The sequence below is a fragment of the Macadamia integrifolia genome, chromosome 11 (genome assembly GCF_013358625.1).
Source record: "Macadamia integrifolia cultivar HAES 741 chromosome 11, SCU_Mint_v3, whole genome shotgun sequence".
NCBI classification, from domain to species: Eukaryota; Viridiplantae; Streptophyta; class Magnoliopsida; order Proteales; family Proteaceae; genus Macadamia; species Macadamia integrifolia.
Genome location: NC_056567.1, coordinates 27,015,420 through 27,043,346, shown reverse-complemented (window position 1 = coordinate 27,043,346; position 27,927 = coordinate 27,015,420). Strand labels below are relative to the sequence as shown.

Here is a 27,927-nt window from a genome sequence, read left to right as displayed (position 1 = left end):
TAGGCTAATTGTGAAAACAACTTATTCAAAATCACCGAGATCAGGATCAATCTCAACTAATTCAAATCCCTGCTTTTTGTGGATGAGACAAAACCAATGATTAAAACTAAGTTAAAGCTATTAAGATCAACACTGGAATCAATAGGCTTTAAGATTAGTTTATCGGAGACAGAATATATGATGTGTAACTTTAGCAATAATATGAGGGATATTGACATGGTGAAAATTGAAGAGAAAGAGATACCACAAAGTAGTTATTTTAGATCTTTGGGTCAACCATGAATAAAGAAGGTGACAGAGAATTATGTTTCAAACATTAAAGTGGACGGGTCAAGTGGAGAGGTGCAACTAATGTTTTACACGTTGAAGGGAAATCCTATAAGGTTATTGTACGATTGGCTCTGATGTATGAGGCGGAATGTTGAGCAATTAAAAAGTGTCATATAGATAAGTTATGTATAATAAAGATGAGGATGTTACGATGGACGTGTGACAAAACTAGAAAGGATAAAGTAAATAATGAAATTATTAGAGTTAATTTGAGAGTGGTTTTATTAATGACAAGCCCTAAAGAAAGTTGTTTGAGGTGGTATAACCATGTTCAATGGAGACCTGAGGATGCCTCCAGTAAAGAGGACTATATATGCTAACAATTGATGGAGCTAAAGATTCAAGATATGCCTAAAATGACCATAGGAGATGTTATGAGGAATGACATGCATAGACTAAATCTTGTATTGTATGACCTTGGATAAAGCCTATTGGAGGGCAAATATCCATGACCCTATTTAGCCTCCTATCTAGCTGGGTTGTACCTCTTCTCTCTTACTTTCATTTCCCTGTCATTCTCCTTTATAATTTCCTATTTTATCAATTTTTTCTTACTTTATTTTGCTCAGTTCCTAGTAACTAACTCCATTAAGTTGGAATAAAGCTTAGTTTTGTTGTTATTGTTTGTGCTGACTCCTTTATCCATAGTAGTTAGTAAGTTCGAGAACGACAATAATATAGGAACGGATACGTATAATAATTAAACGGGCCATATGGTAATAATACTTTTTAGAAATCCGTCAATAAAACGAGTACATCAACGATACGGTACGTGTTTAATCTATAAAAATCCGGAAGCAAAAATACAGGTTTATTTTGGTAATAAGATTGAACTAAAACTGATTGTTTATGACTAAATTCTAATACTTCATGCTTTCATAAACACCTAAATCAAATCTAGCTTTCCAATAGGGGATCATTTCTTTTTTTTAAAAAATCTAATATTAATTAAGTTTAACTATTGACAAAAATAAAAATAATAGCACGTGGAGAATCATTTAAAAAATTAAAATTTCATCATTGATATTATCTTATTAAACAAAAAAAATCCACAACAACCCATACTAATGCAGATTCGAATTCTAAAACTAGAATTAGATCGCGTATAGGTCTATTCAGATATTCAATAATTCAATCGTAATAATTAATGTTAGATTCATAATTAAGGTAAGATTTTAAATTAAGTGGTAAAATTGTAATTAAGTAGACTTGATAGGCTAATAGATAGGAACAAGAGGGTGGACACATAAGGTATTTGATTAATAGATTTAGGATTAACTTGGAATGAACAAAATAAGAAAGTGATAAGCGTGTCATCTACCTTGTTCTCAAAATCGAGAAACCTATGGAAAAGGAGAAGTGTGTTTTTTTTTTCTCCTAAACTAAACATATTAATAAATATAAAACGTAATCTATGCGTTTTATTTACATATAATACGGATACCTATAGAATATACATAGAATTCAGATTTTTTGGATTGATACGATAAATTGTGACTTTTTTATTGAAACATTTGGATACGTAAAAATTACACGTATTATACGCGAATTTACTAACTATGGACTTGGGACTTGGGACTGGGGGACAGTCTTGTGACAATTCCATTTATTTGGAAAATTCTTTAATTAGGCTTGTGAAATTGGGGCCCGCCCGTTACCAGACCCACCTTAGCTGGGCTGATGTCGGACCCAATCGATTGGGCTCAAGGGAAGATGGTCCAGACTCCAGAATCACAGTAGTAGGGTTTAAGAAGTGGCTCACCCGCCTACCTTGCTTCCTCCTTTTGCAAACACTTGGTGGGGAGTTGCAGGCTTGCAGCCGCTGAACGTAGATCCTCGACCTTCCTCACTGCAACAACCCAATAATCAACAATGGGTATGATGTCTCTCTCCATCGTTTATTCGATTCTTCAGCACCCACTTCGCCATTGTTTCTCTCTCTCTCTCTCGCTCTCTCTCTCTCTTCCTGAGGGGGTGTCGTCAATCTGTACTTTAGTGATTGTAATGGCGAAAGTCGATTTCTATGGACAGGTATTTCTCGGGATTCCATGCACAAGAGACGTGCCACAGGAGGCAAAAAGAAAGCATGGAGGAAGAAGCGAAAGTACGCTCTTTCTTAGGAAAAAAAGATAAACCCTAGTCAAGAATTTTGAAATTGATTTACATTTTTCTCCGTTTTCTCCTTTGTATTCTCTTAAGTGGGTTCTGAATTCATGTTGTCTTTAACGATTTTCATATTTGAAGGTACGAGCTCGGGAGACAGCCTGCGAACACTAAACTATCGAGCAACAAGACGGTAAGGAGGATTAGGGTCCGAGGAGGGAACGTGAAATGGCGTGCGTTGAGGCTTGACACGGGCAACTACTCATGGGGGAGTGAGGCTGTGACCCGCAAGACTCGTGTACTGGATGTGGTCTACAATGCTTCTAACAACGAGTTGGTGCGTACCCAGACCCTGGTGAAGAGTGCAATCGTTCAGGTCGATGCTGCTCCTTTCAAGCAGTGGTACCTTCAACATTATGGCCGCGACATTGGTCGCAAGAAGAAGGCTTCCTCTTCCGCCAAGAAAGATGGAGAGGTATGGGTCTTATTTCATTTTAACTCAGCAATTACTACTCTGTAATCACTATAGATTTGATTTTTTTTTATTTTGTTCTCTGTGATATTTAGTTCGGATTGTATATGCAACCATTTATGGCAATATTCAAGCTTGAGCCTCCCTATTCTAATTCTATAAACGATGCCTTAACCACCGGTCCAACTATACAATCTTTTGCCTCCATAACATCTTGCTTCGAGAAGTCTCCGGTTAACTTGCAATGTTGATCCCCTTGTGTTCATCCTTAGTTACTCCCAGGTCTATTAACTGTGTTACCCATTTTGTAATCTTGATTCGTTAGGTTCCTTACTGTATGCTTATCATCTAAGTGGACAAAGACCAGTTGGATGTCTTTCACTTTCTATCATTATCAGTTGCCTGTGGAAGAAATTAGCTTCCAATAATAGATGTACTCCAATATTTTGATATTCTATTTCATGTTTATTCACATTCTCCAAATTCTCATAGCATGAGTCACAATTTTGATCCTGCGATGATTGGTGAAATAAGGCTTTAAGCATCTGATGTGTCTACATACATGTTTGTTAACAGAAATTTAAATTAGTTGTGGGATGCCCTCACGTTGTAAATTTATATTTTATTATTGTTTGATAAAGAAAGAAATGCAAGCTATTTACAGAAGCTACTGATCAGAGGTGGGACTTACTAAAAACAACAATAGCTAAAGGCACTGTATAATGCATAGTAACATATTTAACACCAGTGCACTTTCAATTTTATCTGCTATCTTTCCATTCTGTGTCTTGTAAAAACTACTTGGAGGAACAATCAACCTACTGTATAATGCATATACTCATGCTTTCACTCTTGGCATTGTGGAAGAACTTTTCTTTCGGTGTTTTTTGCATATAGCCTGTCCTTGATGGGAATATGGTGGAATTGATCTTCTATTCCATATAGAAGAGTACATGGTCTAATTTTCCTAAAATTCTGCTCCCAACCCCTAAAAAAAAAAGTGTCATGGTTCATAATTAGGTGTTGTTTTGTTAATACTTGACCTTTTATGTTTTTATGTGATGGACTGAATAATAAAGACCAGTGACATGGGTTTAGAATCTTTAGATAGAGGGTACATGGACATTAGTTTTTAATTGAGTAGATCTAGTGTGAGGATTCAAGAATTATTTTTTCAATACAACCCCCTGGGCAACTGAGATGGTGGGCTAGCTGAGTGAGTCTGTGCTTATGCCACCCCCCCCCCCACCCCTTCTCTTCTCGGTCGAGCTTTTCTTCCCTCGTACATATTCTCCTCTTTTTTTTCCTCTTCTTCTCTTTCTCTTCATTTCCTTTTATTCATTATCTTTTTTCTCTTTTTTTCTTTCTTTATTACAGTTGCAGGCTGCTGGAATATTTAGAAACCAGCAAGCTCTCAGCTGCTGGTGTATTAGAGATACCTTGATTCCTGATATTGGGATTGGAGATCGGCTGGCTGCATCACTCTATTTTTTCCCTCCCATTCCAAATATTTACTGCATTGGTTTTTTTTTTTCCTGGCACTTTTAAATCAATAATGCGGACAATATCTTAGCTACTATTAATGCATCATCAAATGCTTCATATTATCATTATGCATATCAGTTTTCTTGTTTAGATGTTTCTTTTGCACATGGAAGCGCATTACCCCTTAATTCCTGATTGTGTTAGGCTTCTCATGACTTGGCAGGTGTTGCGCTGCAGCTTTTTTATTGCAGATTTAAAGATATTGGTCTCTTTGAAGGAAACTAATGAAGGTTTTACTGTGCTGTTTGATAGGAAGTTGAGGCTAACACCGAAGAGGCAAAGAAAAGCAGCCATGTCCTGAGGAAACTCGAGAAGCGCCAACAAGATCACAAGCTTGATCCTCATATTGAAGAGCAGTTTGGTGGTGGTCGGTTGTTGGCTGCAATCTCATCCCGGCCTGGTCAGTGTGGTCGAGCTGATGGGTATGTGATAGTTCCTATTTGGTATTTACTACTTTTCCATCCGAAGTCATCAAACTCGGAAATACTATCTCATCAGGATGGTATTGATCTGACGGTATGCATTGTTAAACGTGGTGGGTTGTAAACTGCCCGTTTGGATCAACCAATACCCCACCCCTTAGCCCTTGCCCAATAGCATCTCCACATCCTTAACATTTTTGGGGTACCATTAGATGTTCTGGAGGATACGAAAGAATGTGTTCAGATGATCATGATTTTGAATCTCGTTGCTTTTGACTTGGAAGATGTCTGGTATAGGATTGTATGGCCCTATATGTGCTGCTTTTCCCACATATTTGTAGATCTCTCTACTTGCTCCTTCTCAACTTTGCTGTTGTGTTTGGACTTGTGCAGATATATCCTGGAGGGCAAAGAGCTAGAGTTCTACATGAAGAAGATCCAGAGGAAGAAGGGGAAGGCTGCAGGAGGTGCTGCTTGAGTTTTTTTTTCATTTACTTTTGTCTTTGAGCTTCTCCTTTGTTATTTATTTTTTGGGGTGGGGGTTACATTTTGCATTTCTATATATCAAGTTATAAACTAACTCAGCTTAGATGCCCCACAGTTTGAACTTTCCCTCCTCATTTGGGGAAAAATTTTCATTGAATTGCGCAGAACACCAGTTCATTACCTCTTTGTCATACATTATTTTTTTGCCACCTCTGTATTTGTTGAAGGAAAAGTATGATGCAGGATATATGTGGGTTCGAATATTTAAAAAAAAAATAATAATAATAATTTAAACAGCAGTTACAAATTTGGCATGAGGTTTCCTCAACAGACCGTTGGAGGGATGAGCTTACCTGAACAGCCTTAATATATTCCATGTGGCAAATTGGATGTAGCTCAGATTTTGTGGATGTGTCTAATTCAAGATGTCCTACCTACACATCAAGTTTCATCTCAGAAGGAGTTTGCCAATTCGGAAAATATATGTTGGGATTATGGGATGGTTTTAATGATTGGATTAGGGTCTAAAATTTGGTGTAAGTCATCCTGTCCCTATCTTGCCACTTCCACTAATTTTTCTTAAAATTTTGATATATATGAGACAAAAATTCTAGGATTAAGTGGCACAAGACCGCAGGTAGGGTAGATCTGGGATTGCCAATTTGGCCATTAAGAGTCACTTGTCACAAGTAAGGGTGTTAATTGGTTCGGTTCCAATGTATATGATACGATTCGGTTTAGTTCACATTTATTTGGGTGAAAGCAAAACTACACCATTTACTAAACGGTTGCATTTTTTAGAATTGCAATCGTTTAGTAAACAGTGTCGGATTTACAATTTTGATCGTGATTTATTCCATACATTTTTAAATAGTTAGTAATCGGTTTACTAATTTATTCGCATCTTTATTAAAATTTTCTTTTATTGATAAATGTTTCAATCTTGTATCAAATTAAATGAGGCATTGAACAAGGATTTAACTACAAAACTACATAATATGAGTAAATTTTTTAATAGACTGTTGGACAACCTCTATGGTCCTTAATTCTTCCTTAAATTAACCATTATGTTTTGTTAAAACAACCAACTATTTAATCATTATATGGGTTAATCGGATCGATTTTGATGATTTAAACAGTTCGATTTTCACGGTATCAATTTCATTTGAAACCAATGGGTTAAAATGTTAAAACCGACCTAACCTATTTAACTAATCGGTCTTAAACTTCAAACCAGAATTGAACCATTTACCAAACAGTTTTGTGGTTTCAGTGTAAACAGCTTGGTTTGGTTTCGATAAACGGTTTCGATTTCAAATTCACATCCTTAGTCGCAAGTTCAGACTTCAGTGTTTCTAGGTCAAGATTTAAAATCGGAATCCAGGTCTAGTCAAGCTGAATCTGTTAGGAATAAATCAGAATCGGTTTGAACCTTAGAAACCTAGCATGGATTGACTGCTCCGGATCAGGCTCCGGCTCCTGATCCGACCTGAGTTGGCTAACTTGACTGCATGGACATCCATTCTTCTAAGATCTCAAATTCTGTTAGAAGCTCTTCTCCTCTTCTAACCGTGTATGATGCTAGTAAAAAATATGATGTGTTGATCTCTCAAACACAAAATTAATGATATCTAGGAACAAAGAATCTTTACACTATAAATGTGCGAACTAGAACAAACTCTTATTTAGAAAGCTCATCTAAAATAATATGGCTCACAATACCATCTCATTGGTGTTACAATTGATTCGGAAATAAGAATAAGAAACACATGGCTTGGCAATTGCAGAAGCCAAGGAGGAGCCAATTTGAGAAAATTATCGAATGGAATTTACCCCATAAGTTTTAGAACGGATACAAATGAAAATATGAGTGGCCGGAGACCTCTAATTTCCGGATGGTTGATGTGTTTCAGCTTCTCTCAACGCCTCAACAAAGACATCCTTGAGATGAGGGTTTGAAGCTGCAACTCTCTGAGATGTGATGTCGAAATCATTGCCAGACCTGATAAGAAAAATAGACCTCTATCAAATACCTCAAGCAAGGAACTTGAGAAAATATTAGGTATTCTTGATATTACATGATAATTAGGACAAAATATCGCGATGGAACTAAATAGTGTGGTAGTCTACTTAGAGATGGATTTCTGAATCTGGTTGTGGGTCTGATGTCCTGTGTTCATTAGAACCTTAAGCATCAGAATTCAGAGCAGTGTGTTTCACCCACATTGCCAGCTTTGACATAAAGAATGTGAAGTTTCCCTCTTCCTAACGCAATAAGGATTTAGAGGGAAAGAAATCCAGAGAGTAGGTACTTACGGATCAAAAACCAGTCCTCCAGCTTCTTGAACAATTACAGCTCCACCTGCCACATCCCTGAGTATCGAATCCTACCATGTCAATCATAATTCACATCAAAGTACATTGTAGAAACAAAACTTAGAAGGTGACTATATTTCAAAGGCATACCAAGGACCCCCAAATCCAAGCTCATAAAAGATGTCAACTCTTCCGCAGGCAATTCCACAAAGATCCAATGCACAGGAACCACTCATCCGAAGAGATCGTACCTGATAATCTGAAAAATTACTATGCGTGCCAGACGTCCACATCTCATTGATGTCCCAATATGTTACATTGAAGTTGTGATTTTACCTTGAAAAGTAAGCTATTAATTCTGTTTGTAGCAAAATTGACTGTTGATTTATCACGCTTCGTGCCAACCTGCTCGTGCAGAAGATAAATGCTTATTAACTTTAATGCATGCCACACAGAAAGATACTTGTGATGTTCGGTAATTTGAAAGTCCTATATTCTTGCAGTTTGGTTTCACAAGACCAGAAACACTTGAAATGAACCACATCATTAAGCAATCCACGATACATTCGACATCTGTACTCTTCCTATTCTCGGTTTACCTAAGATGCAGAAAGATAGGTTTGAGGGGTTCAATGGTTAAGCTGCATGCACATTAAATCAGGAGGAACATTTATAACATTGGCCTTATGTTTAACAAGTCTTAGACTGAAAAAGAATTGGCCTTGATCTGTTATCCACAGAGCATGAAAGCCCATAAGGTAAACAACTACTAGTGTCCTTTTTATGGTCTGTCCTCAGTAGTCTAACAACTCTAAACAGGCTTGAAATAGCAACATCAACTCTTAAAATGGTTACAACTGTAAACTCATATGACTCACAAAAGCATGCAATTGGAGACTGAAATAAGCCCAGAAGCCATCTGGAAGTCAGTTATATGGAAAAAAAAAAATCTGTTGGCATTGTTGAATCCATGACCTCAAAACATGATAAATTATAGCAATTGACTATGAGAGTTCACTAATCCCCAGGTGACATCAAAGCTTTCAACACTAGTCCAGTAACAAAACTAGGAGAGTCATGTTAGCTAATAGATAGGTCAACCAACAAACCAGGAACCAGTAAACTAATAGATAGTAAAACAAAGATGCATGCAGTGACAAACAAACCCCAGTTTGTCCAGATATTTTGACAAATGGAAATTCATATAATAAAGTAGAAGACTAGAAGCAGTTAATAATACATGGCTTAGGAACACTTGTGAAGAAAACAGTTCTACTAGAATGATTTTATAACGCAAGCAATTAATAATAGATTCACATACTTCTGTTACAAGGAGCGACTTCACCAGTTCACTTTGTGTTGACACTGCAGGATTTCAAATATTAGCACAGTGTAGTTAGAACGTCAAGCAAGATTCGGGGTCATGGAGAATATAAGCTGGACATCAAGGGATTACTCTCACCTTTTATAGGGTTACCGTTCAGAAAAGCACCTTTCCCACGAATTCCAGTAAAAAGCTACACATGAGAAGTATCACATGAATGAAATACAGAGAAGACGTATACTTGACTTCTTACTGACATTATGCTCAACTTAACAGGAAATCAATTTTCAAAAAACATGGCTGGCAGAAGTGATATGGCACGGGTGTAGGTTGAGTGTGCAAATCAGTGTCACTTTGGAGATCACTTAAGTCAAATAATGACCCCACTGGATATACTAAACATAAAACCTATCCAAATTCTGCTAGGGTCTTGAGGGACTGGAACATCAACCTTCAAACTGATTCCTCGAAGACACTATGTACTGTCAATCCAAATTCCTGAATACCATGATTGATGAAAAAACACCAATAATGCAAACTCACCTCATCCATTATCGGATTGTAAACAACACCAACAGTGGGAACCTTTCCAATTGTAAGACCGATAGACACGCAAACGAAGGGAAACCTTCATGGAGTTGAATTTGAAACAATATCAGTTAAAGGAAAAGAATGGATCAGCCAAAATAGAGGAATTCACAGTTTACCCATGAACAAAGTTAGTTGTCCCATCAAGAGGGTCAACAATCCACGTCGGATGATCAGTCAGTTCTGTCGTACCACATGCAGCAGTTGTCTCTTCTCCAATGAACTATAAAATTCAGGACAAAAGAAATATAAGAAAAGATAAATTACAGTTACATTCAAGAAAAATAAAGACTATCCACAATGTAAAGACTTTAACACTTCAAAAAAGAGTTGAACTTTCAGAAGTTTAAAAGGAGAAAAATAAACTCTCTACCTTATGTTCCGGGTAATGCTGCTTAATATAATTAAATACGAGATCCTCGCAAGCCTTATCTGTTTCGGTGACCAAATCCACCTACATTGGAAATTGAAACTATCAAATTATGCCTACTGAACTGCAAGAGATTATATCTACTGTGTGGTTGATCCCTTCCAGGATTCCACAGTTACCTCTGTTAGCTTTCTTTTTGTTGAATGAAATTTGTATTTATCAGAAAGGAAAATAAAGATGAAAACACAGGAGATGATTACGAGTTCTAAAATTTTATTTCCCAATCTCCTAATCTCGAACTGTTGCAAGAGGGATTCGGAGTAAACGCACGTAATTTTACCTCTACTCCTAGACGATCTATATCCAAGTACTGAAATACAAACCCCGAAGCTTCAAGTCTAATCGAGTAACCCTTTTCGTATCAAAGTTGTTCGATATTAAAAGCTAAGCAAATCATGAAATCCAAAGACAAAGAGTTCGAAACTTTGGAACAGAACAGAGGGAATGGAATTCTTCGAAGAACCCAAAAAGGGAAAAAAGGGCTAATTTCTCAATGCGGAGAGATAGAGATACCTGGCCTTTATGCTCGACAAGCTTCGTCTCGTAAAATCCTTTTCGAATTATCTGAAAATCCAGGGAAAAAAAAAAAAGATTGAGATTTGTTTTTTATCATCAAAACTTGGTCTCTTCTTTAGACGATAAGTGGGAATTTAAGAAACAATATTTTCAAGAAAACCTCTCCTGCTTTCTTCGCTGCATCAACCGCAACGGCAAGGAACTCAGAGAGAGAATCTGTAGCGAAACAACATAAAAAAAACCCAAATTTAAGCACAAATTTCAAATGGGTATATAAATTACCAAAACGAAAAAGAATGGAAAAGCAAACAAATCAATAATGATAGCAGAGGAGATGATCTTCGGTACCCTTATCACCACCCATATTGTTAGTAATGGATTTCGCCTTTGGGTCTGGTTTTCGCTGTTTGTTACAGTTCAGACTTCAGAGAGGAAGAGAACACTTACGTATATATTAGGAACGCAAAGGAGAGAGAGAGAGAGAGAGAGAGAGAGAGACTAAAAGGAAAAAGGCATAGCCACTTAAGCTAGAACTACACGAATCTGATCTGCACCATATAACAAACCATTAAGCGATCTGTCCTATCAAACGGGAAAGTGAGAAACCGTACTACTCCTATTGGCTTTGTTTCTGCTTTCTACAGTCACTCTACAAAGTCCCCAACCAGCAAGAGGAGTTAAGATAGTTTTTAGGGTGAGTTTCATAAGCAATCTTGGAATAGATTCCGGGTATATAATGCATTTTGAAATCAGTTTTTTTTTTTTTTTTTTATATGGTGTTCTAAACCCATAATCTATTCTGAGGAGGTTTCAGACGAGACCTTCTAATGGGATGGACTTTATCACACGTCACTCACTACCAAATACCAATCTCCTCAGAGTTTAGACTTTAAAAGGCCAGAATTGGATCAAAAGTGTATCGGGCCATAATTCATATGGATGATATCATTGTTTGTAGAGCGTTGGTGTGGTGTGCAGATTTTTTCTCACAATAATGTCATAAGAAACTCTCTCCCATTTGATATTTATGATGCTATGGGATTACCTTGCCAATTAAAACTAGGTAACATTCTAAAACCCTAAAGAGTAAATCTTGCTGCAACAGTTGGTGAAACAAAAGTTGTAACTTTGTTTTTCTACTAACTAAGGGGGAGGAGGAGAGAGAGCGAGACACATATTTGGATATATTAGCGGCATACCAGCCTTTTCCCTACATTTTTTCTTTCGACAAGGGTAAAAACCATATCATTTCACATAGTGCACAAAAAAATATGTGATGAGACAATGACAATGTTAAGAATGACATATGAGTAAATTACTTTCAAATCATCTACAAATCTTTTTTTTACTTGTGACTTAAATTTTTTTTTTTTTTTTGATAAATTAAGAAAAAAAGGCAATCAAAAGAAAGTTGTAACTTTTCAATTCATCACTTTAGATACAAGAAGCATGAGGATGGATAGGTAAATGTAACGAGACAAATACACAGGAATTGACAAATCTAATGACCACAATATGCTGACATTACTTTCTCTCGACAACAATTTCAACTATCAACTGTTGAAAACTCTTAGGGAGAGAGTTGCTTGAGCAAGCAACATAGGAACACACACATGAGAAACGTCAAAACGATTTCATACATAAAGAGCAAAAAGTTGATTTCAAATGTGAGAGAACCTTTTCTCCCTCAACTCAAAAGGCCTAGTTAACTATTTCTCTCTCTCCTCTCTTCTCTCTGAGTCTCACTCTCATTACGTAGGCCCATACTATTTCCACAGGCACCAAAGAATATTCTTCCAAGAGGAAGATTCTTAGTAAGAAAGGATAATGGAGGACATTTTAAAGTCGGTAAAGCATATTCCATGATGCGAACACTATATTTTGTTTCTTTACCCAAGTCTACATCTGCCACATTAACAATAAGTGCAGACACTGTTTAGAAGTTGCGAGGAGAGGGACCACCATTTACAAAACTGCACCTAAAGGACTATAGGCTGTTGAAGGATCTCTGCTGCTACCCTTTAACAACAAGAAGAAGATTAATATAAACAGAATGATGGTGAGAGAATCTCTTAATCCATTGGATATTACCCTCTGAGTATTTTGGACTTTTGACATCCGGGGTGGGAGTAAATGTTGAGACTAAATGCTGTAAGAGTTTTGAGTGGTGGACAAACTTGCATAGAGATGTGGTTATTGAACCACTCCTTGAGGGTCTTTCGTGCTCAAAAATAAATAAATAAAAATCACTTGATCAAACCATAGGTGACAAAAAAACCTTTCTCCAGGCAAGTTTGTCCACCACGATAAGTAAATTCTTTTCCTTTTTCTTTTTTCCGGGGCAAAAGATATTCCTCTCTATTAGCATCCTTGTAGAAAAATTGCTTCACTTCTTGCAAATATATAAGAGCACAGTCCCACCAATGTGCATCCGTAAGAATTATCAACGAAAACTAGTAGACTATGTTTGGTATCCCATTCTGGAAATGCGGAATACATTCTTAATTGAAAGTGAGAATATTGATTTGAGATATGGTTGGCTAAAGTGCATTCTTGATTATAGAATATTCGAGCATTTTATCAAACACCTCATAGGCACAATTTATTGATCTTTCATAGTTCATACTCTGTTGTATCCTGATAACGATAAAGATCAAACATAACTTTGTAATGAATTTCCCACTCCTCAATGTGGTTATGATGACTACATCTGTTTGTCAACAGATATCAAGTATTAAAAAATGGGAAAAAGAGAGGAGAATGGGGAGAGGACGAGTTGAGCTTAAGAGGATCGAGAACAAGATACATCGCCAGGTCACATTTGCGAGCCCAAGGAGTGGACTTCTCAAGAACTTTCATTTCTCTGTGATGATGAAGCTGCCCTCATCATCTTCTCTAACCGAAGAAAGCTTCATGAGTTTTGTAGCAGCTCTAGATATGCTTTCAGATCTCTCTATCTCTCATAGTCTCATATGCTTTGATGCTTAGCGATTAGTTTATCAGATTTTCTTCTTGAGCTTGGATTCTGATTCAATGGTAGACACAGACGACTGAGTCTTTTTCATCAGAGGGGCTTGCAGCGGCGATGATGGAGGTGCTTGCCATGGCTGAACTTGTTCTTCGAACACCATTTCTTTACTACAGACATCAGCTTCGTGAGCAACTCTGCTTTTCATTGTTAGACACAGGGTGGGTTACCGCGAGACCAAGATTGAACACACGATGGCGAGAACGAAAATGCACAATGGATGAAAAAGCCCATTCCAGAATGAGCCTCGTTCTTGCATCCATTGTAGCATTTGAAAACGAGTATGCATATCAAACAACCTTTTTCTCCGTCCAGAATGTGTTCCAAGAATGCATTAGTGGATTACCAAACACAGCCTAAAAACAATAGAATTTATAACAAATGCAGCCTTAAAACTCTTCATCTTTGTTTCCAGAACCTTGCCAGCCCTCACAAATCCTCTAGTCTAACTGTAAAAATAGCTTAGTAATGATATAATAAACATGTCAATCTGCCATGTTGCAGAGAAGCCATCTCAGCTAAAAATAACTTCACCTTTGCCTCATCATTAAGCCAGCTCACAGATCAAAGAAAAATTAGGTTGGAAATTAATTTTTGCCAGGCACAGTTTTTCTGTATTGCATGCCTGGATAAAGTTTCTTTAGACAAACCAATTTCTCAATGTGGGCATATAAAACCTTAAAAACAAAATTAGGTTGGAAATTAATTTTTGCCAACACATCCTAACATGGAGAACACCAAAGAAAAAACCTAACATGGTAGATCATAAACGGTAGGAGCCCAAAACTTGACACATGGCAAATCCAAGGTGGACCCTTCCCACCCAATTATTGACCTAAAAAACAGACCATCTAGAGCTGTTTAATGGAGATTTACCTATTATATAAAGTCCTCTTGGAAGGCTAATAAACCATGGAATCTATGGATAACAAAAAAAACCTAGTTGTCATAATGAAGTGAGACAAGACATGCATCCACCCTCTTGCTAGTCCAAGCAATGATGTGCATCCTCTAGGTAGCCCTAAATTTTTCAATAACTTATTTTGCCTCTGGGCTTTTATTGACTAAAACTTGGCATGTGATCAAGAAGTCATAGGCTACTTGGCCACAAAATGCACAATTAGGTATGCATTCAAAGAGTTCCAAGCAAAGTGGGCAGCATAGAAAAACTGCTTCCAATATGGTCATCCATATCAAAGACAACACAACCTTCCAATAAAAATACCATAAATGAGATCTATTCACAAATAGGAAGGGCATCGATGACCTATTACATGACGACGATGATGTTAAGACATCAAAACAATATATCAACACTTTCTGATTATATGATAATAACAATTGAATTGGTATAACTACTACATCAAATCTAGCTAGTAGACATCTGCAGTTGGGGTCTAGGATGCTCAAATATATTTTAGAGACTTACTTTATAGGAGAAAAATAAAAAAGACTAAAATTTCAGTCAATACAATAAGTTCAAAACAAAGCACTAATTATGATAGAATTCACAAACAACTTCAGAATTTACAATTAAATAAAAATGAAATTACATGATCGTTCACAGCTGCTACTGCTGATCTCTAGGTTCAAGGGAAGCAATTTCTCTGACAACTTGAGTTTTGTCTGCCTCAAATTGTTCATCCTCTGCAATAAAGGCAACAAAAAGTTGAATTGTAATAATAAAATATACACCAAGAACCTAGACAATCTAAAAACTGGAGGAATATTGTGAAAAATGGGACTCTACCTTTTTCCATCTTGAAGTCGCTAAAGAACCGTAGGAGCTTGTTTCTATTTGCCACTAGTATGCTGACAACCTCAGGTGGCTTGTTTTGATTAGCAGCAAACAGCTGTGTAAAATGGGTTTTATACATTAAAAAAAAGGAAAAAAAATAACAATAACAGTAAAGATTAAATAATTATCATAATAAATGGAGTCCATGCGAATAATAAAGGATGAAATAGTTTATACACCAACCCCACACCCCTTCCACCCCCAAACCCCAATGGAGAGGGGTGAGGGGTTGGGCAGGAAAGGGAGTGACAACTACCTTGAAGACATGAAATGCTTCTAACTGGATATTTTTACTTGATTCCTGCAAAGAAATAGCTAATAAATTCCATACAAACAAGCATCAAATTTTAAGAAAGAAAAACTACGTATGGATTTATGCTGCATCAAGTAGTTAATTATCTGGCTGAAATAATACAAATGAAGACAAATCTGACATAATTGTTTTGGTTTTACAAATCCATTGATAGTGCTTATGGAACTATCATAGAAGAATTACATGATAAGCTGTGATCATATCATCACTTGAGCTACATATTCTACTGAGAAATCCTAAAGAGACACTGGTTCATGTCTTGAACGCCCCTCAAACTCTGTGTGCGTGTGTGTGTGTGTGTGCGCGCGCGCGTGAGAGTCATACCCTAAGAAGATTCATTAGGATCCTCAAGTTGTCCTTTGAGCTCACATATCGCATCATAACAGTAGAATTGGCACGATCAAGCAGCATGTCTCCAAGCAGCTGAAACAAATTAATAGAAGCCGTAAGCAAAAGACTACACGTTTGCAAGCTGTGAGATCACCAACTCGACAATTCCAAGCAAGTCTAAGAAACCAAGCCAACAAACAAAACATGGAATAATAATCAGAGAACATTATGTTATAACAGCAGCAATCACAGTAACAATTTTACAAATAGTGTTGTCATAATTTTGGTCCATATTCTAGATTACATGCATTTGTGGAATCATTTGTGAGAGCTTTACACCCCATACCTAAGGGCAGTATCTATTAAGAATAACAAGGAATTAGTTGTCACTTTAACCAAATAAACTTCTACCCACTGACAATATGAATTATTCATTACAAAAATGAACACCCAGAAAAAAAGGTCTTGTGAAGTACCTTGATAGCTTGTCGTCTGGTGATGTAATTGGTTGACTCCAGAAGCCTTGAATTATACTCCGCAAAAAACTGGAACCAGAAAAAGTGATTAATAAAGCATCACAAAATATGAATGATAAGTCAAACACCTAAACAAATAAAATACCGTCTGAATTAAAGAAGAAAATATAGAAATTCCAACATATGTAAGTGCAACATTTTTTTTGGGGGTGAATTAATAAATGCATTAAAAGAAGGGGGGAGGGAGAATATATCCCCTAAGGGGGGTTTGAAGATAACCAAAGTCCAGAAAAAACAGCAATCAAGGCCCAGTGGGCTTGAGAAGAAGACATGTCCATTACAACACAAAGCCCATATGGACTTAAAATAAAAAGAGCCAAGAAGCCCAACAACTTAAAATTCTAAATCCCACATGGGCTGAACAAGAACCTAGAAGTCCAAAGAAGGAGGGGCAAACAAGAAAAATTCAAGTAGGGTTCCACCAAACCCTACCATTAGATATCATCACTTCAACTTCCAGCCGTCAAGACATGAATCGAAGTTCTGGCAGAAAAAGGCAGGCACGGCGGTGGGGCGCAGGCCTTGCGGAGGGCCACGGCCAAGAGAGCAGCTGGCCTCGCGGAAGAGACAGCCGTGAAGACGGGGCGCCGGCCTTGCGGAGGGCATCGGCGAGGCGGCTGTCGGCCGAAGTGCAACATTAATATATACCACACACATGAAATCTTTTCAGAATCACTTGGACAATAACTACTGAACATAATATGGAAGTTGACCTTTCAGAAATCAAGGCTAGGCTTGGGTGAGGCCACAGGAAAATAAAGCCCAATCCTGAGCCCTAAAATGTTTAGGCATATGTCATATGCTATGTCAGACGCAATCCAAATAAGAACAACATGGGTGAGTGATCAAAGCAACTAATCGTGTAAATGTATTGTTCATGATCTATAAATCCAAGATGTATTGTGCGTGAAATTATAAATCAGACAATTAAATGGGTTAGTGGTCAGAACATCAAATTGTTTGAAATATAGTTCATCTAACTCCTATTACTCCTTTCCCCGCCCCCTCCAACTATTTTTGGTTGTTTACGCTGAATTCTACTAAAAATGCATAACTAGTTTTTATTCCATATAATATGCTAGTTCAAGCCTAACCGGATCTAGCACAACCCCCCCAAACAGATTCATTTTAGTAGATTGGAGTCGAGACCAGTTCAACTTTTGGAGTCGGTACTAGGCTTTGGCAGCCAATCTATTTCTTTTGTAGTGTATTTTTCAAGGTTGATAAAGAGAATAATGACCTATATGAAAGGGAAGCTAAGAAAATGGATCTGGTAAACCAACGAGTCCCCTCACTTTAAATGCAGACGAATAGATGATTAACGAGAAAAACTTATAATCAAGTGATATACCACACAAAGTTAACATTGGTGCCAACAGTAAGCCAATAGAGGGGAAGGGCACCCATACCCATGTGTTCTCATAATTTAGACAAATCCCATAAATCATGTTAACACTTATCAAATCTCCTGACTGCTTAAAACAATCAATACCACAATGAAGATGTAAAAGATACATGTATCCCTTACTATTTAAAAAACTCAAACCACTCTAAGGGCATGAACATATACATACTCAGGAACCGGCGATTCCAAGAGACGGAAAGGAGGGCCACAGTAGAGTAGACATAAATACAAAAGAAAAAAAAAAAAAGGTGCTACTCTATAGTTGAGGGAGATTCCAAAAGAATCTAAATGATCCCCAGGTGACGAGCAAAATTTAGTAATATAAGTAAATATGTAGATCCATCAGAACCAAGAGCTGACAAAGTGAAAGTCCCTATAACGATGTATTCCATTATGTAGAAAACCAAAGATCTGTAACCAGTAACTTGAGAGAAGAGAAATATGGAAGAAGAAGAGAGATGGCAAGGGAGAAGAGCAGCTGATGTGTAGTCTAGCAGTCTCCCTCCATCGTATATTTATAATAAGTAGATCCAAGTACAATCATAGGTAGAATAGGAAAGACAATCCTAGTCTAACTCTAATTTAGGATTCTAGATATCTAATCTTAACTAGGAAGGTAAACAAACTAATCTAACTTGGAAAGGTAATAAGATAACCATGTCACAATGGGGATACTCTCCCCCTATTGTGGACACAGATTCCAACACATTCCTTATTTGATAAAAGTCAGATTCTATGCAAAATAAGTCACAATCTAAATAAAACTACACACATGAGACAATTAAGAATATGAGATTAAGCAGAGCTAAATTCATACTTACCCAGTCATAATTCTTAGTAAGAAATTCAGCCACAGTAGATTTGTGCCTTGTTAGAAGCTCCTGCAATAAAGTGTTACAGCCGCATTACCTTTTTTGTTTTTGGTTGCATTCTCAGGTATGATGATACAATGGGTAGATAACTACAAGCACAAGATAGAAAGGTATTTGAATTCAGAAACCAAAGCTTCCATAAAGAGTTGTCCAAGTTTGTAGATTGGTCGACTAGAGGTTGACATTTTAACATTTAAAAAAAAAAAAGTGGGTAAACAAACTTGCACTGTGGTGACTCATGGAGGTTCTTTGTAACCACCCACAATAAAGAAGGTGAAGATCCAATTACATTTTGCAGCAATTCTCCAGTTTCCATGTGGGCCCACTTTTCAGATCGACCAAATTTCAGCAATCTGTAAAAAGACCTTACATTGTCGAACTGACAAGTAGGGAGAATGGTTCTAGAGCTCCCTAGCCAATCTAAAATTCCCAACCTAATTAAGTTTGACAGTGAGCTATGTTTCTGAATCAAATGCATGCAAAATCAGAAAAATTGGCCAGGTTGAACCAATTTATTAACACAGCCATAGAGATGGGATGAAACGAACACCTATTTGGAACAAATAGAATGAGAGATCAACCACACAAACTCGACAAAGTTTGGTGAACCCAAACCATCATGCAGTGGGACTTCTAGGACAAGTTTGGCCAGTACCATGCCTGGTAGAACAGTGAGTACTTCTCTACGTCATTACAGTTCGAAGTGTTGTTGAGTGAGTAAGCTAGGTAACCATGACATTCTATTATGAAATCATTCCTGAAAATTTTGAAAATGTTTTTGATATACAAATCTGAGTTAATCCATATTCTAACTTATACAAAGATGTATCCTGCATACTGAACCTTAAAAGTTGCCGAAGCATCCGATGCTATGTCAAAATTTGGAAGTTGTATGTAGTTAAAGAACTTCTTCATGTGATCTGACTCCAAAACATACCTGCGAAACGAATCAAAAAATAAAGAAATTTATACAACTTGACTTTTTCTTTCTTTTTTTTTTTATACCAAAAGAAGGGGGTGGAAGCAAGTATAATAGGCCTAAAATATTGTCCAGCAAAGAACAAATACCTAGTCATCCCAATTCTACAAGCTCATTAACAAGGATAGAATATGGGCATCATAAAGTTATCTTTACATTTCAAAGCCATTGAAGATAGATCATCTTGGTGAACATCTTATAAAAATAAACAGCCTATGTGCCTCTTTGAATAGCTTTGGTATTGACACACTTTTACATACAGATACACCATATGCAAAAGTGGTTTAGAAGTCAATAGACTTTGGTATCGACACAACATTGAGAAAACTTGTAATTGATTATGTTTTTAGGTAAATTCTACAAGAAGAAATAAGCACAGTTGTCACAGCGTCCCGGTGACCCAAGGCATTGGAAGGAGGTTTGGACAAAAGGTGACACCAACAAGGAGAATAAGGTGACCGCCAAGGCAACCAAGGCGCCTGGAGGCCTAGGCAACAACTTGACAACTATGGAAATAAAGACGTGCAATGATACCCAAATATTCAACAGCTTGATGTACCACATAGAAGCAAAATTGTACAACTCTGGTGTTGGATAGTGGATAATACATGCATAGTCCTTGTAAGTGTGGGTGCATGATAAAACTAAGATACAATGACAACTGACAACACATCTTTTTAGAGCCTCTATTGAGTCTTCAATCAACTTGTCCCACAAAGAATGAGATCTCCACTTTGGCAAACAAGGGAACATACTACACAAGATAAAGCATATGTCTCAACAGGCCACCACCACCACCTAGTCTACATCACCGGCAACTAACAATAGCTAAATCGCGTTCCACAATAAGTCCCTAATGCCTAGAGAATATGGAGCTGTAAGTCTCCTGAGAAGAAAGAAGATCTCAAATTTAGTGGGATCACCTATTCTTGTAGGGCAAAAGCTAAACCTTGCAGTTATGAATCCATCCACGAATATTCCACTAATGCAATAGAATCAAGGATACTAATAGAGAACTCATCAAAATTGAGCATTATATCATCAAGTTCTATAGGGACCAATAAAAACAATCCACCAAAGACTATTGACTGATTCTAACTACAAAACCAATCTCTTGAGTCATATACACATAAATGCCCTAGTAGCAACCAAGAAATAAAATTTTTCCTTTTTCCCTCAAGCTCCATTTGTCTTGATATAAAATAATCGGTAAAATAAATTTACCGTAAAATGAAATTTTCCATCATTTGTTTTATAATTTAGAAAATTTTCACAATATCACATATTTTCCGGAAAATAGGTTGACAAATTTTACGGCTAAAGCAGTGAGGTGGAGTTTGTCTTCCTTAAGCAGCAACTATTGCGCGTCGACACATAAAATGTTATGGAGATTGATCCCCAGTTGTGCTTGTTTGACACTCTCTATGAATCGCCGATCCCCAAATGCAATCGCAATCTGCATTTACGCTTACATCCGAAAAATCAATTTTCACTCCAGATTCATATCTCAGCTTCTAGTCAAGCAAAAACACAGTTTGAAGCTCTCTTTATGCCCCATATCCAGAGAACTAAATCAAAGGGGGCAGTAGAAAGCGAAATTAGATTTTGGGTTTCCAGAATCCATAATCGAGCAATCGCCATATGCTGATGATGCAACCCCATTAAACTCAATCCTCGCTCTGAGAGAGCTTCAGAGAGTCAAAATAGTTGTGACATTTTGGGGACTTGTTAATGGTTACGGAGAGGAAACCAAGAAAAAAATTAATTGACCTAGATTAAAACGAAAGGGAAGGGGAATGGAGATTGGAATGGACGTCTCGAATGAGTTTCTTCATAATGGCCTTATAGGAGTGAGCATCATGTTGGGAGGAAGTGTCACTCTCACCTTGGTACCAAAGCAGGGACCTGATCTCGCCACCTCCCTCTTTCACCGACTCCCTCACCCTCCTCATCATGGGCCTCTTCTCACTACAACCCCGAGTTCAATTGGAGGATCAAAGGGTCAATTTGGCACTCAGGAGGCACCACTATGTCCCACTTCTTGTGCGAAATTACCCTAAGACCACACATTACATTTGTACATTACAAGTTTGATGCTTTCCCTCAAAGGCATCATACTTTAATCAAGCACGGAAGATGATGGTTCTTGTTTCAGTTTTTTCCGCAAATCCTTTAATGCAATTAGTGCCTGCAATTTCAGCAATTTCTCACTTCACATTTTACTTGAAACAAACAGTGAACAATTTTTAAACATGTAAAATTTTCATATGTAACATTTACACCAAAACAAACAGTGCCTTTGTTTTGCCCCAGTGGCCTTTTTCAACTCTTCTCTTTTCTAGTGAATATACTTGATTACTACCCATCAATAAAGTTTACTTGCACAAAAAACCTCAAGAACCAATTATCATCTAAGGTTCAAACAGTTCAACAACCAATACAAAATTTCACAACCTCAAGGCACAAGAATCTAATTAGAAATGACTAATCAACCATGTAAATAATGTTTACCTTGCAATGCTCTGATGCCGTATGCATTCTCTCAACATTGCACCATAATGTAAAGCCATGTCTGTGTTTTCATAACTTAACAAGAAAATAAATATTTCTTTAGCCCAAAAAATAAAAAAAGACAACTGATGCTTCTTAAATAATTGCTCATAATATTCCTAAGTATAGCATGCATCAATAATAAGGGAAATTTAGAAATTTGTCTATACGTTTGGGAAAGTTAAGAAAAATGGCACCTACTAACTCCACTATTACAAAGTACTTAAAAATTTAAACGGTAGATTACCCTGAAACCAAAATATCCAAAAGATCTTTATTTGCTTCCAAGAAATCAGAAGCAATCAACCGAGAGTGGACTTGTTGCCTTTGCAAATTCGCAACCACTTGAGTGGCATCTTTACGACTCTGCATAAGATGACACCAATCATTATAGCTGACAACGAAATCATGAAGGAACTCAATATTAAAAGAAGTACTCCATTACAGCTTATACATTACAATTTCATTGAATCTAACACTCAAATATTAAGGAATTCGGAAATATAATTAAATCATCCCAAATATATGAACAAAAAACTATAGAACAAAATTTTGATAATTAATTCAACAAGTAACATATATTCACGGCTACCTCCAAGCTCAATTTTGGAAGGCAAATAATGAGAAGTCGTAGTGTGTTCTCTCTAAAAAACTCTTGAGTCAACTGTGCACAAGCTTCTGCAATGGGCTCTGATTCACTATTGCCATAGAGAATTAACTTTAATTCCCGGATAAATTTACTTAACTCGGCCATCTGTAGAAGAGCCAGAATGTTAACATAAAGTAATCAAGAACAAAATTAGACATTTATTAAATCTAGCTTGGTGTTTGAGTTGTGCATTCACTTGGCATAGAACTTTAAATGAGAATTAAAACTATAAGGCACCCCAAAGAAATAAAATAGCTCCCCCAACCCCCCTAGGAAGATAGAAACTACTACATTTTATGCGCGTACAACAACTCTACATTATGACATTAGACAAATTCCTAAGAAAAATGAAAAGCTGAAACTTATAAAGAGGGTGTCTTGTATTCCCCAATACAACATCTAAAGCATAATTGATATTTCACCATTATACAAAATTCAGACACCAGAACACGTTATGTTGTAAAAAGAAAAGAAGCGGCTCGCATTTCAAAATGACTGAAATTTCACCACCATATGAAATTTATCAATTGGTTCGTCTTACAATATACAAGCCAAAGAGTGAAAAAGACAGACCATGGCAATTTTGTTCTTACCGTATTCATTTTGATCTCACTAGTACGAATAAAATGAAAACAATGGAATCCATCACACCACCCCATACTTTCAGTTTTAATTGGTAAAATTCTTTCCCGCAGATTCAAATGGCAAATACCCAAATCATAACCAATTCCGAATGAAGATTCATACCTCTTTTTCATGAAAAATACAGGAAAAAATAGAACCTGTCATTCTCTCACTCCCTCGTAAAAACTTTTGCAGGGTGGATAGGAAAAAAGCCCATTAGGACTTTAATTCACTGTTGCCATAAAGAAATATAGCTTGATTTTGAGCATGCACTTGGCATAAAACTTTAAACAAGAAATAAATCTATAAGGCACCAAAGAAATAAAATAGCTCCCAACACCCAGACTTTAATTCACTATTGCCATAGAGAATTGACTTTAATTACCGGATAAGTTTAGTTAACTCTGCCATCAGTAGAAAAGTTAGAACGTTTACATAAACTTGTCAAGAACAAAATTAGACACAAATTCCAGCTTGCATTTCAAAATGATTGAAACTTGGAGTGGTTTTTTCCAACTTTCGAACTTGTGACCAACATGTTGCAATAGTGCAACCTAACCGTTGCGCCACAAGCTCAGGATTGAAATTTCACCACCATATGAAATTTATCAATTGGTTCTTCTTATATTCTACATGCAGAAGAGCAAAAATAGGAAGACCATGGCAACTTTGTTCTTACCATATTCATGTTGATCTCACTAGTACGAATAAAATGAAAACAATGGAATCCATCACACCACCCCATAGTTTCAGTTTTAATTGGTAAAATTCTTTCCCACAGAAATTCAAATGGCAAATACCCAAATCATAACCAATTCCGAACGAAGATTCGTACCTTTTATTCACAAAAAATATGGCAGAAAAATAAAACCTGACAATAACTCTCAATCTCTCATAAAAACTTTTCACGGGGTGGGTAGGAAAGAAGCCCATCAGGACTTTAATTCACTTCACTGTTTCCATAGGGAATTGACTTTGATTCCCGGATAAGCTTACATAAATCAGACATCTGTAGAAAAGCCAGAATGTTAACATAAACCAATCAAGAACAAAATTAGACACTAATTAAATCTAGCTTGGTGTTTGAGCATACACTTGGCATAGATAAGAATTAAATCCAAAGAAATAAAATAGTTCCCTCTCCCCCCGAAAAAAGTTTTAGTAAGATAAAAAAAAACTATAACTACTACGCACTTACAACAACTCTACATTACGACATTACACAAATTCCTAAGAAAAAATGAAAGCCGAATCTTCTAAAGAGTGAATTTCCTGTATTCCCCCAACAAAGCATCTCCAGCATAATTGAAATTTCACCATTATATATTACTCAGAGATCAGATCATGTTACATTGTAATGACTGAAATTTCACCACCATATAAATTTATCAATGGTTCATCTCACATTATAAAATTTATCAACGGTTCGTCTCACATTCTACATGCAGAAAGTGAAATAGACAAGACCGGGACAATTTTTCTCTTACTGTATTCAATAAAATGAAAACAATGGAATCCATGACACAGTCCATAGTTTCAGTAACAATCCAAAATTTCGGTTTTAATTGGTAAAATTCTTTCCCACAGAAATTCAAATGGCAAATGCCAAAATCATAACCAATTCAGAAGGAAGATTTGTATCCTTCCATGAAAAAATAGAACTTGACAATCCCTCTTTCACTTTCTCATAAAAATTTTTGCGTAATGAGGGGTGGATAGGAAAGAAGCCCATCAGGACTACTTGATCATACCTTCTCTTGACGCTTATCTTCACGGGTACTCCCATTGCGATCGGCAAAAATGAGAAGCTCACGGGTCAGGCGGACGACTTCCACAGGTGTCCGGGGCTTGGATTTGAAAAGACCCTTCATTTTCTTCGGCAGGGCTGTCCGGAGGGAGAGCCTCTGCAGAAGAGAACGGCTTTTGCGAACCAGAGCTACTAGGGTTTGAGTTGGTGGCCTAGAGAGAGAAAACCAAATCTGTCTCCCTCTCTCTTCCGCTTCAAGGCTTCAGGGTGGTTCTACCGCTTGCTGTAAGGATGGCGATCCCTCCCTGCTTTCTCTTCTCTTCAACTGTCTCTAATTTTCCACTTTCCTGTGAATTATTAGGGCTCCAGAAGACGAGGAAAGGGATTCGAAGCACGGTTACTCCTGCTTCCGAAGAGATGAATACCCAACAGACCCATATACGATTAAAAAACCAAAAAAAATAAAAAATCTAAAATATAAAAACCAAACAAATTTATCTCTATCTTTCAAGCGCTAATTGATAATTTCAGTCGTCCGAAAAAGAAAAAAATCGATAATTTCAGATTTCTTACTCATCTCTACCCTGATACTTCTTTCCCTTCTGAGACTTGCCAAACAGGAAAAAAGAAAAAAAGGAAAAACTCTATCGTTTTTCTTCATTTATTGTGTTCATTTTAACTATTTTAATCTCTAAACAGGGAGGCATGGGTTCCCAAAAAAAAAAAAAAAAACCCCCAGAGAAGCAGGGGCGAGTAAAAGAAAGACAGAGAGACATTGAAGACGGATCTTGGCGAGGTCTCCCAAATATAAAAGGTTTCTGTTTCTGTTTTTTGGATCTACGTGTTCACCAACTAATTTCTCAGAGATCCCTATTCATTAAATAATAAAAATAAATAAACTAAATTTCATTCTCACTTGATTTCCTCACGTGGTTAAAATTTTATTATTATTATTATCTTTTGAATCTGTTGTCTTTCTGACCTCCTCAACTCTTGGGGTAGAAAGCTAACACCACTAGGTTAAACTAGTATTCGTATTAGAATAGATTTGCCATGGTTGAGACAATAAGCTCTTCTCCCTCCATGATTACAGTTAAAAAGAAGTCAAGGTTTACATATGTTCACAATTTGAAGGTTGTCATATCGGTATTGGACGTAACTGAAAATGGTATTTGGCTTAGGGTTGTCAATTTCAGGTCTGGTAGGTCACATAGACTCGGCCTATTAAAGGCTGATTGAGATTTGGTCTCAAGCTTGGCCTGTTTATAGTCAATCATTTTCGCATTTCCTAGTGCACGATGTAAGCCCTACAGTCGCTCAACCGATTTGAATGTATGTATTGATATTTTTATCAATTATTGAATGTAATTAAGAATAATTTTTTTTCTAAATTTTGTAAAATCTAAGACAACTAAGTCACGTTGAGACCTGTTTAAAACTTTAATGATGTGTTAGCTTATTTAATACCCAATTTGCCCTATCAGTAGAAGGCCAGTTAAAACTTGAAACCCAATTGAGTTCAAATCATTACAGAAATGAGAAGGTCACGATGCAAACCAAAAGGCCCGCAAGCCCAACTAAGGCTGGTTGAATCCTCCAATTGATATCCCTAAATTCTTATCGATATAGGTTCACCGAATTTGGATCTTTTATGACACAACATGGTGTTTGACGCGCATTTAACGTCTAGAAATGCCTTGGGTTGCGTGCGATCACCTTAGGCTTCATGCCAAGGCATTTTCAACCGTTAGATGGTCACCGGACACTATGTTACGCCATGGAGAAGTTGAATCCTAGGTTCACCTGTATGGTAAAAATGTTTTTTTTTTTTTATTTAATAAAAAATGTTGTTTTGATCTGCAATCAATATCTATACAGCCTGATATGGCTGATATGTATCCGATATCGATATTAGTGTTGATTGATACCAGTAAATTGAAAATTAAATCCATTGATCTCATATGAGAATATGATCGATGTTAGTATTTTTTTTTTTTACCCGAATATTATCTGGGACTGAGGAAGCCCCTAAAATATCGATATCATACGGTTAATACAATCAATAATATAATTAATACGATACGATACTTGAAACCATGATCTGGACTGGATTAGTCTCGGACGATTAGGATATCGGATCTGTTTCCTTAATCCCTGCTCTTATGGCTCTCATGCGATCAGAATCACCACGAAAGCAACAGCCGTTGTAATCATTGTAACTGTCATAATCTCATTCTTTTTTAAAATGTTATGTTTTTTATTCTAGGGTCCCATCCTTTTTAAAAGGATTGGAAGCTGGATAATAAAATCTCTTCCGATCATTTTAAAAAAGGAATGAGATTTTCTTATGGCATCTAAATGATATGTTTTAAAATTTGTTATTGAATATATTTAGAACTTGATATCTTTATTTAATTAATTTTTTATTATAAGAATAATTCGATTTTATTTCAACTTTAATGGTGTCAAATTTATGATCTACATGGATCCATGGAAGTCAAAGTACAAAAAATCGAGATCTAAATAAAATAGGGACATAATAAATGAAGAAATGAGAGATGAAA

At 36.7% G+C, this 27,927-nt stretch overlaps 3 protein-coding genes across 6 annotated transcripts; 1 reads left to right on the top strand and 2 right to left on the bottom strand.

Annotated features, from left to right (window-relative positions):
* The first annotated feature begins 2,049 nt into the window (after window positions 1-2,049).
* Window positions 2,050-5,538, top strand: LOC122093164 (40S ribosomal protein S8-like). The gene is made up of 5 exons (XM_042663442.1): window positions 2,050-2,206; window positions 2,362-2,434; window positions 2,575-2,908; window positions 4,703-4,872; window positions 5,266-5,538. Exons 1-5 carry the CDS (start codon window positions 2,203-2,205, stop codon window positions 5,348-5,350), a joined length of 666 nt encoding a protein of 221 aa, XP_042519376.1. The 5' UTR covers window positions 2,050-2,202; the 3' UTR covers window positions 5,351-5,538.
* A 1,480-nt stretch (window positions 5,539-7,018) lies between these two features.
* On the bottom strand, window positions 7,019-11,236 carry LOC122093141 (inositol-phosphate phosphatase). Its single transcript, XM_042663401.1, has 12 exons — window positions 10,881-11,236; window positions 10,693-10,748; window positions 10,530-10,580; window positions 9,960-10,040; window positions 9,706-9,809; window positions 9,542-9,626; window positions 9,137-9,191; window positions 8,996-9,039; window positions 8,011-8,079; window positions 7,825-7,925; window positions 7,675-7,731; window positions 7,019-7,360 (listed from the first exon to the last, which is right to left on the bottom strand). The coding sequence occupies exons 1-12, from the start codon at window positions 10,894-10,896 to the stop codon at window positions 7,243-7,245; spliced, it is 837 nt and encodes a 278-aa protein (XP_042519335.1). The 5' UTR covers window positions 10,897-11,236; the 3' UTR covers window positions 7,019-7,242.
* Window positions 11,237-13,065: 1,829 nt separating this feature from the next.
* LOC122094007 (putative MO25-like protein At5g47540) lies at window positions 13,066-26,179 on the bottom strand. Of its 4 annotated transcripts, none has more exons than XM_042664589.1 (12): window positions 25,368-26,169; window positions 22,936-23,097; window positions 22,591-22,709; window positions 22,305-22,379; window positions 19,658-19,751; window positions 18,764-18,823; window positions 16,478-16,546; window positions 15,996-16,094; window positions 15,615-15,659; window positions 15,311-15,413; window positions 15,114-15,207; window positions 13,066-13,697 (listed from the first exon to the last, which is right to left on the bottom strand). In XM_042664589.1, exons 1-11 carry the CDS (start codon window positions 25,485-25,487, stop codon window positions 15,131-15,133), a joined length of 1,023 nt encoding a protein of 340 aa, XP_042520523.1. In that variant the 5' UTR covers window positions 25,488-26,169; the 3' UTR covers window positions 13,066-13,697; window positions 15,114-15,130. The 4 variants fall into 4 exon arrangements, with proteins under 4 accessions (XP_042520523.1, XP_042520524.1, XP_042520522.1 ...); XM_042664590.1 differs by lacking the exon at window positions 13,066-13,697 and having other exon boundaries at window positions 15,039-15,207; window positions 25,368-25,766; window positions 25,937-26,167; XM_042664588.1 differs by lacking the exon at window positions 13,066-13,697 and having other exon boundaries at window positions 15,039-15,207; window positions 25,368-26,167.
* Window positions 26,180-27,927: the final 1,748 nt, after the last annotated feature.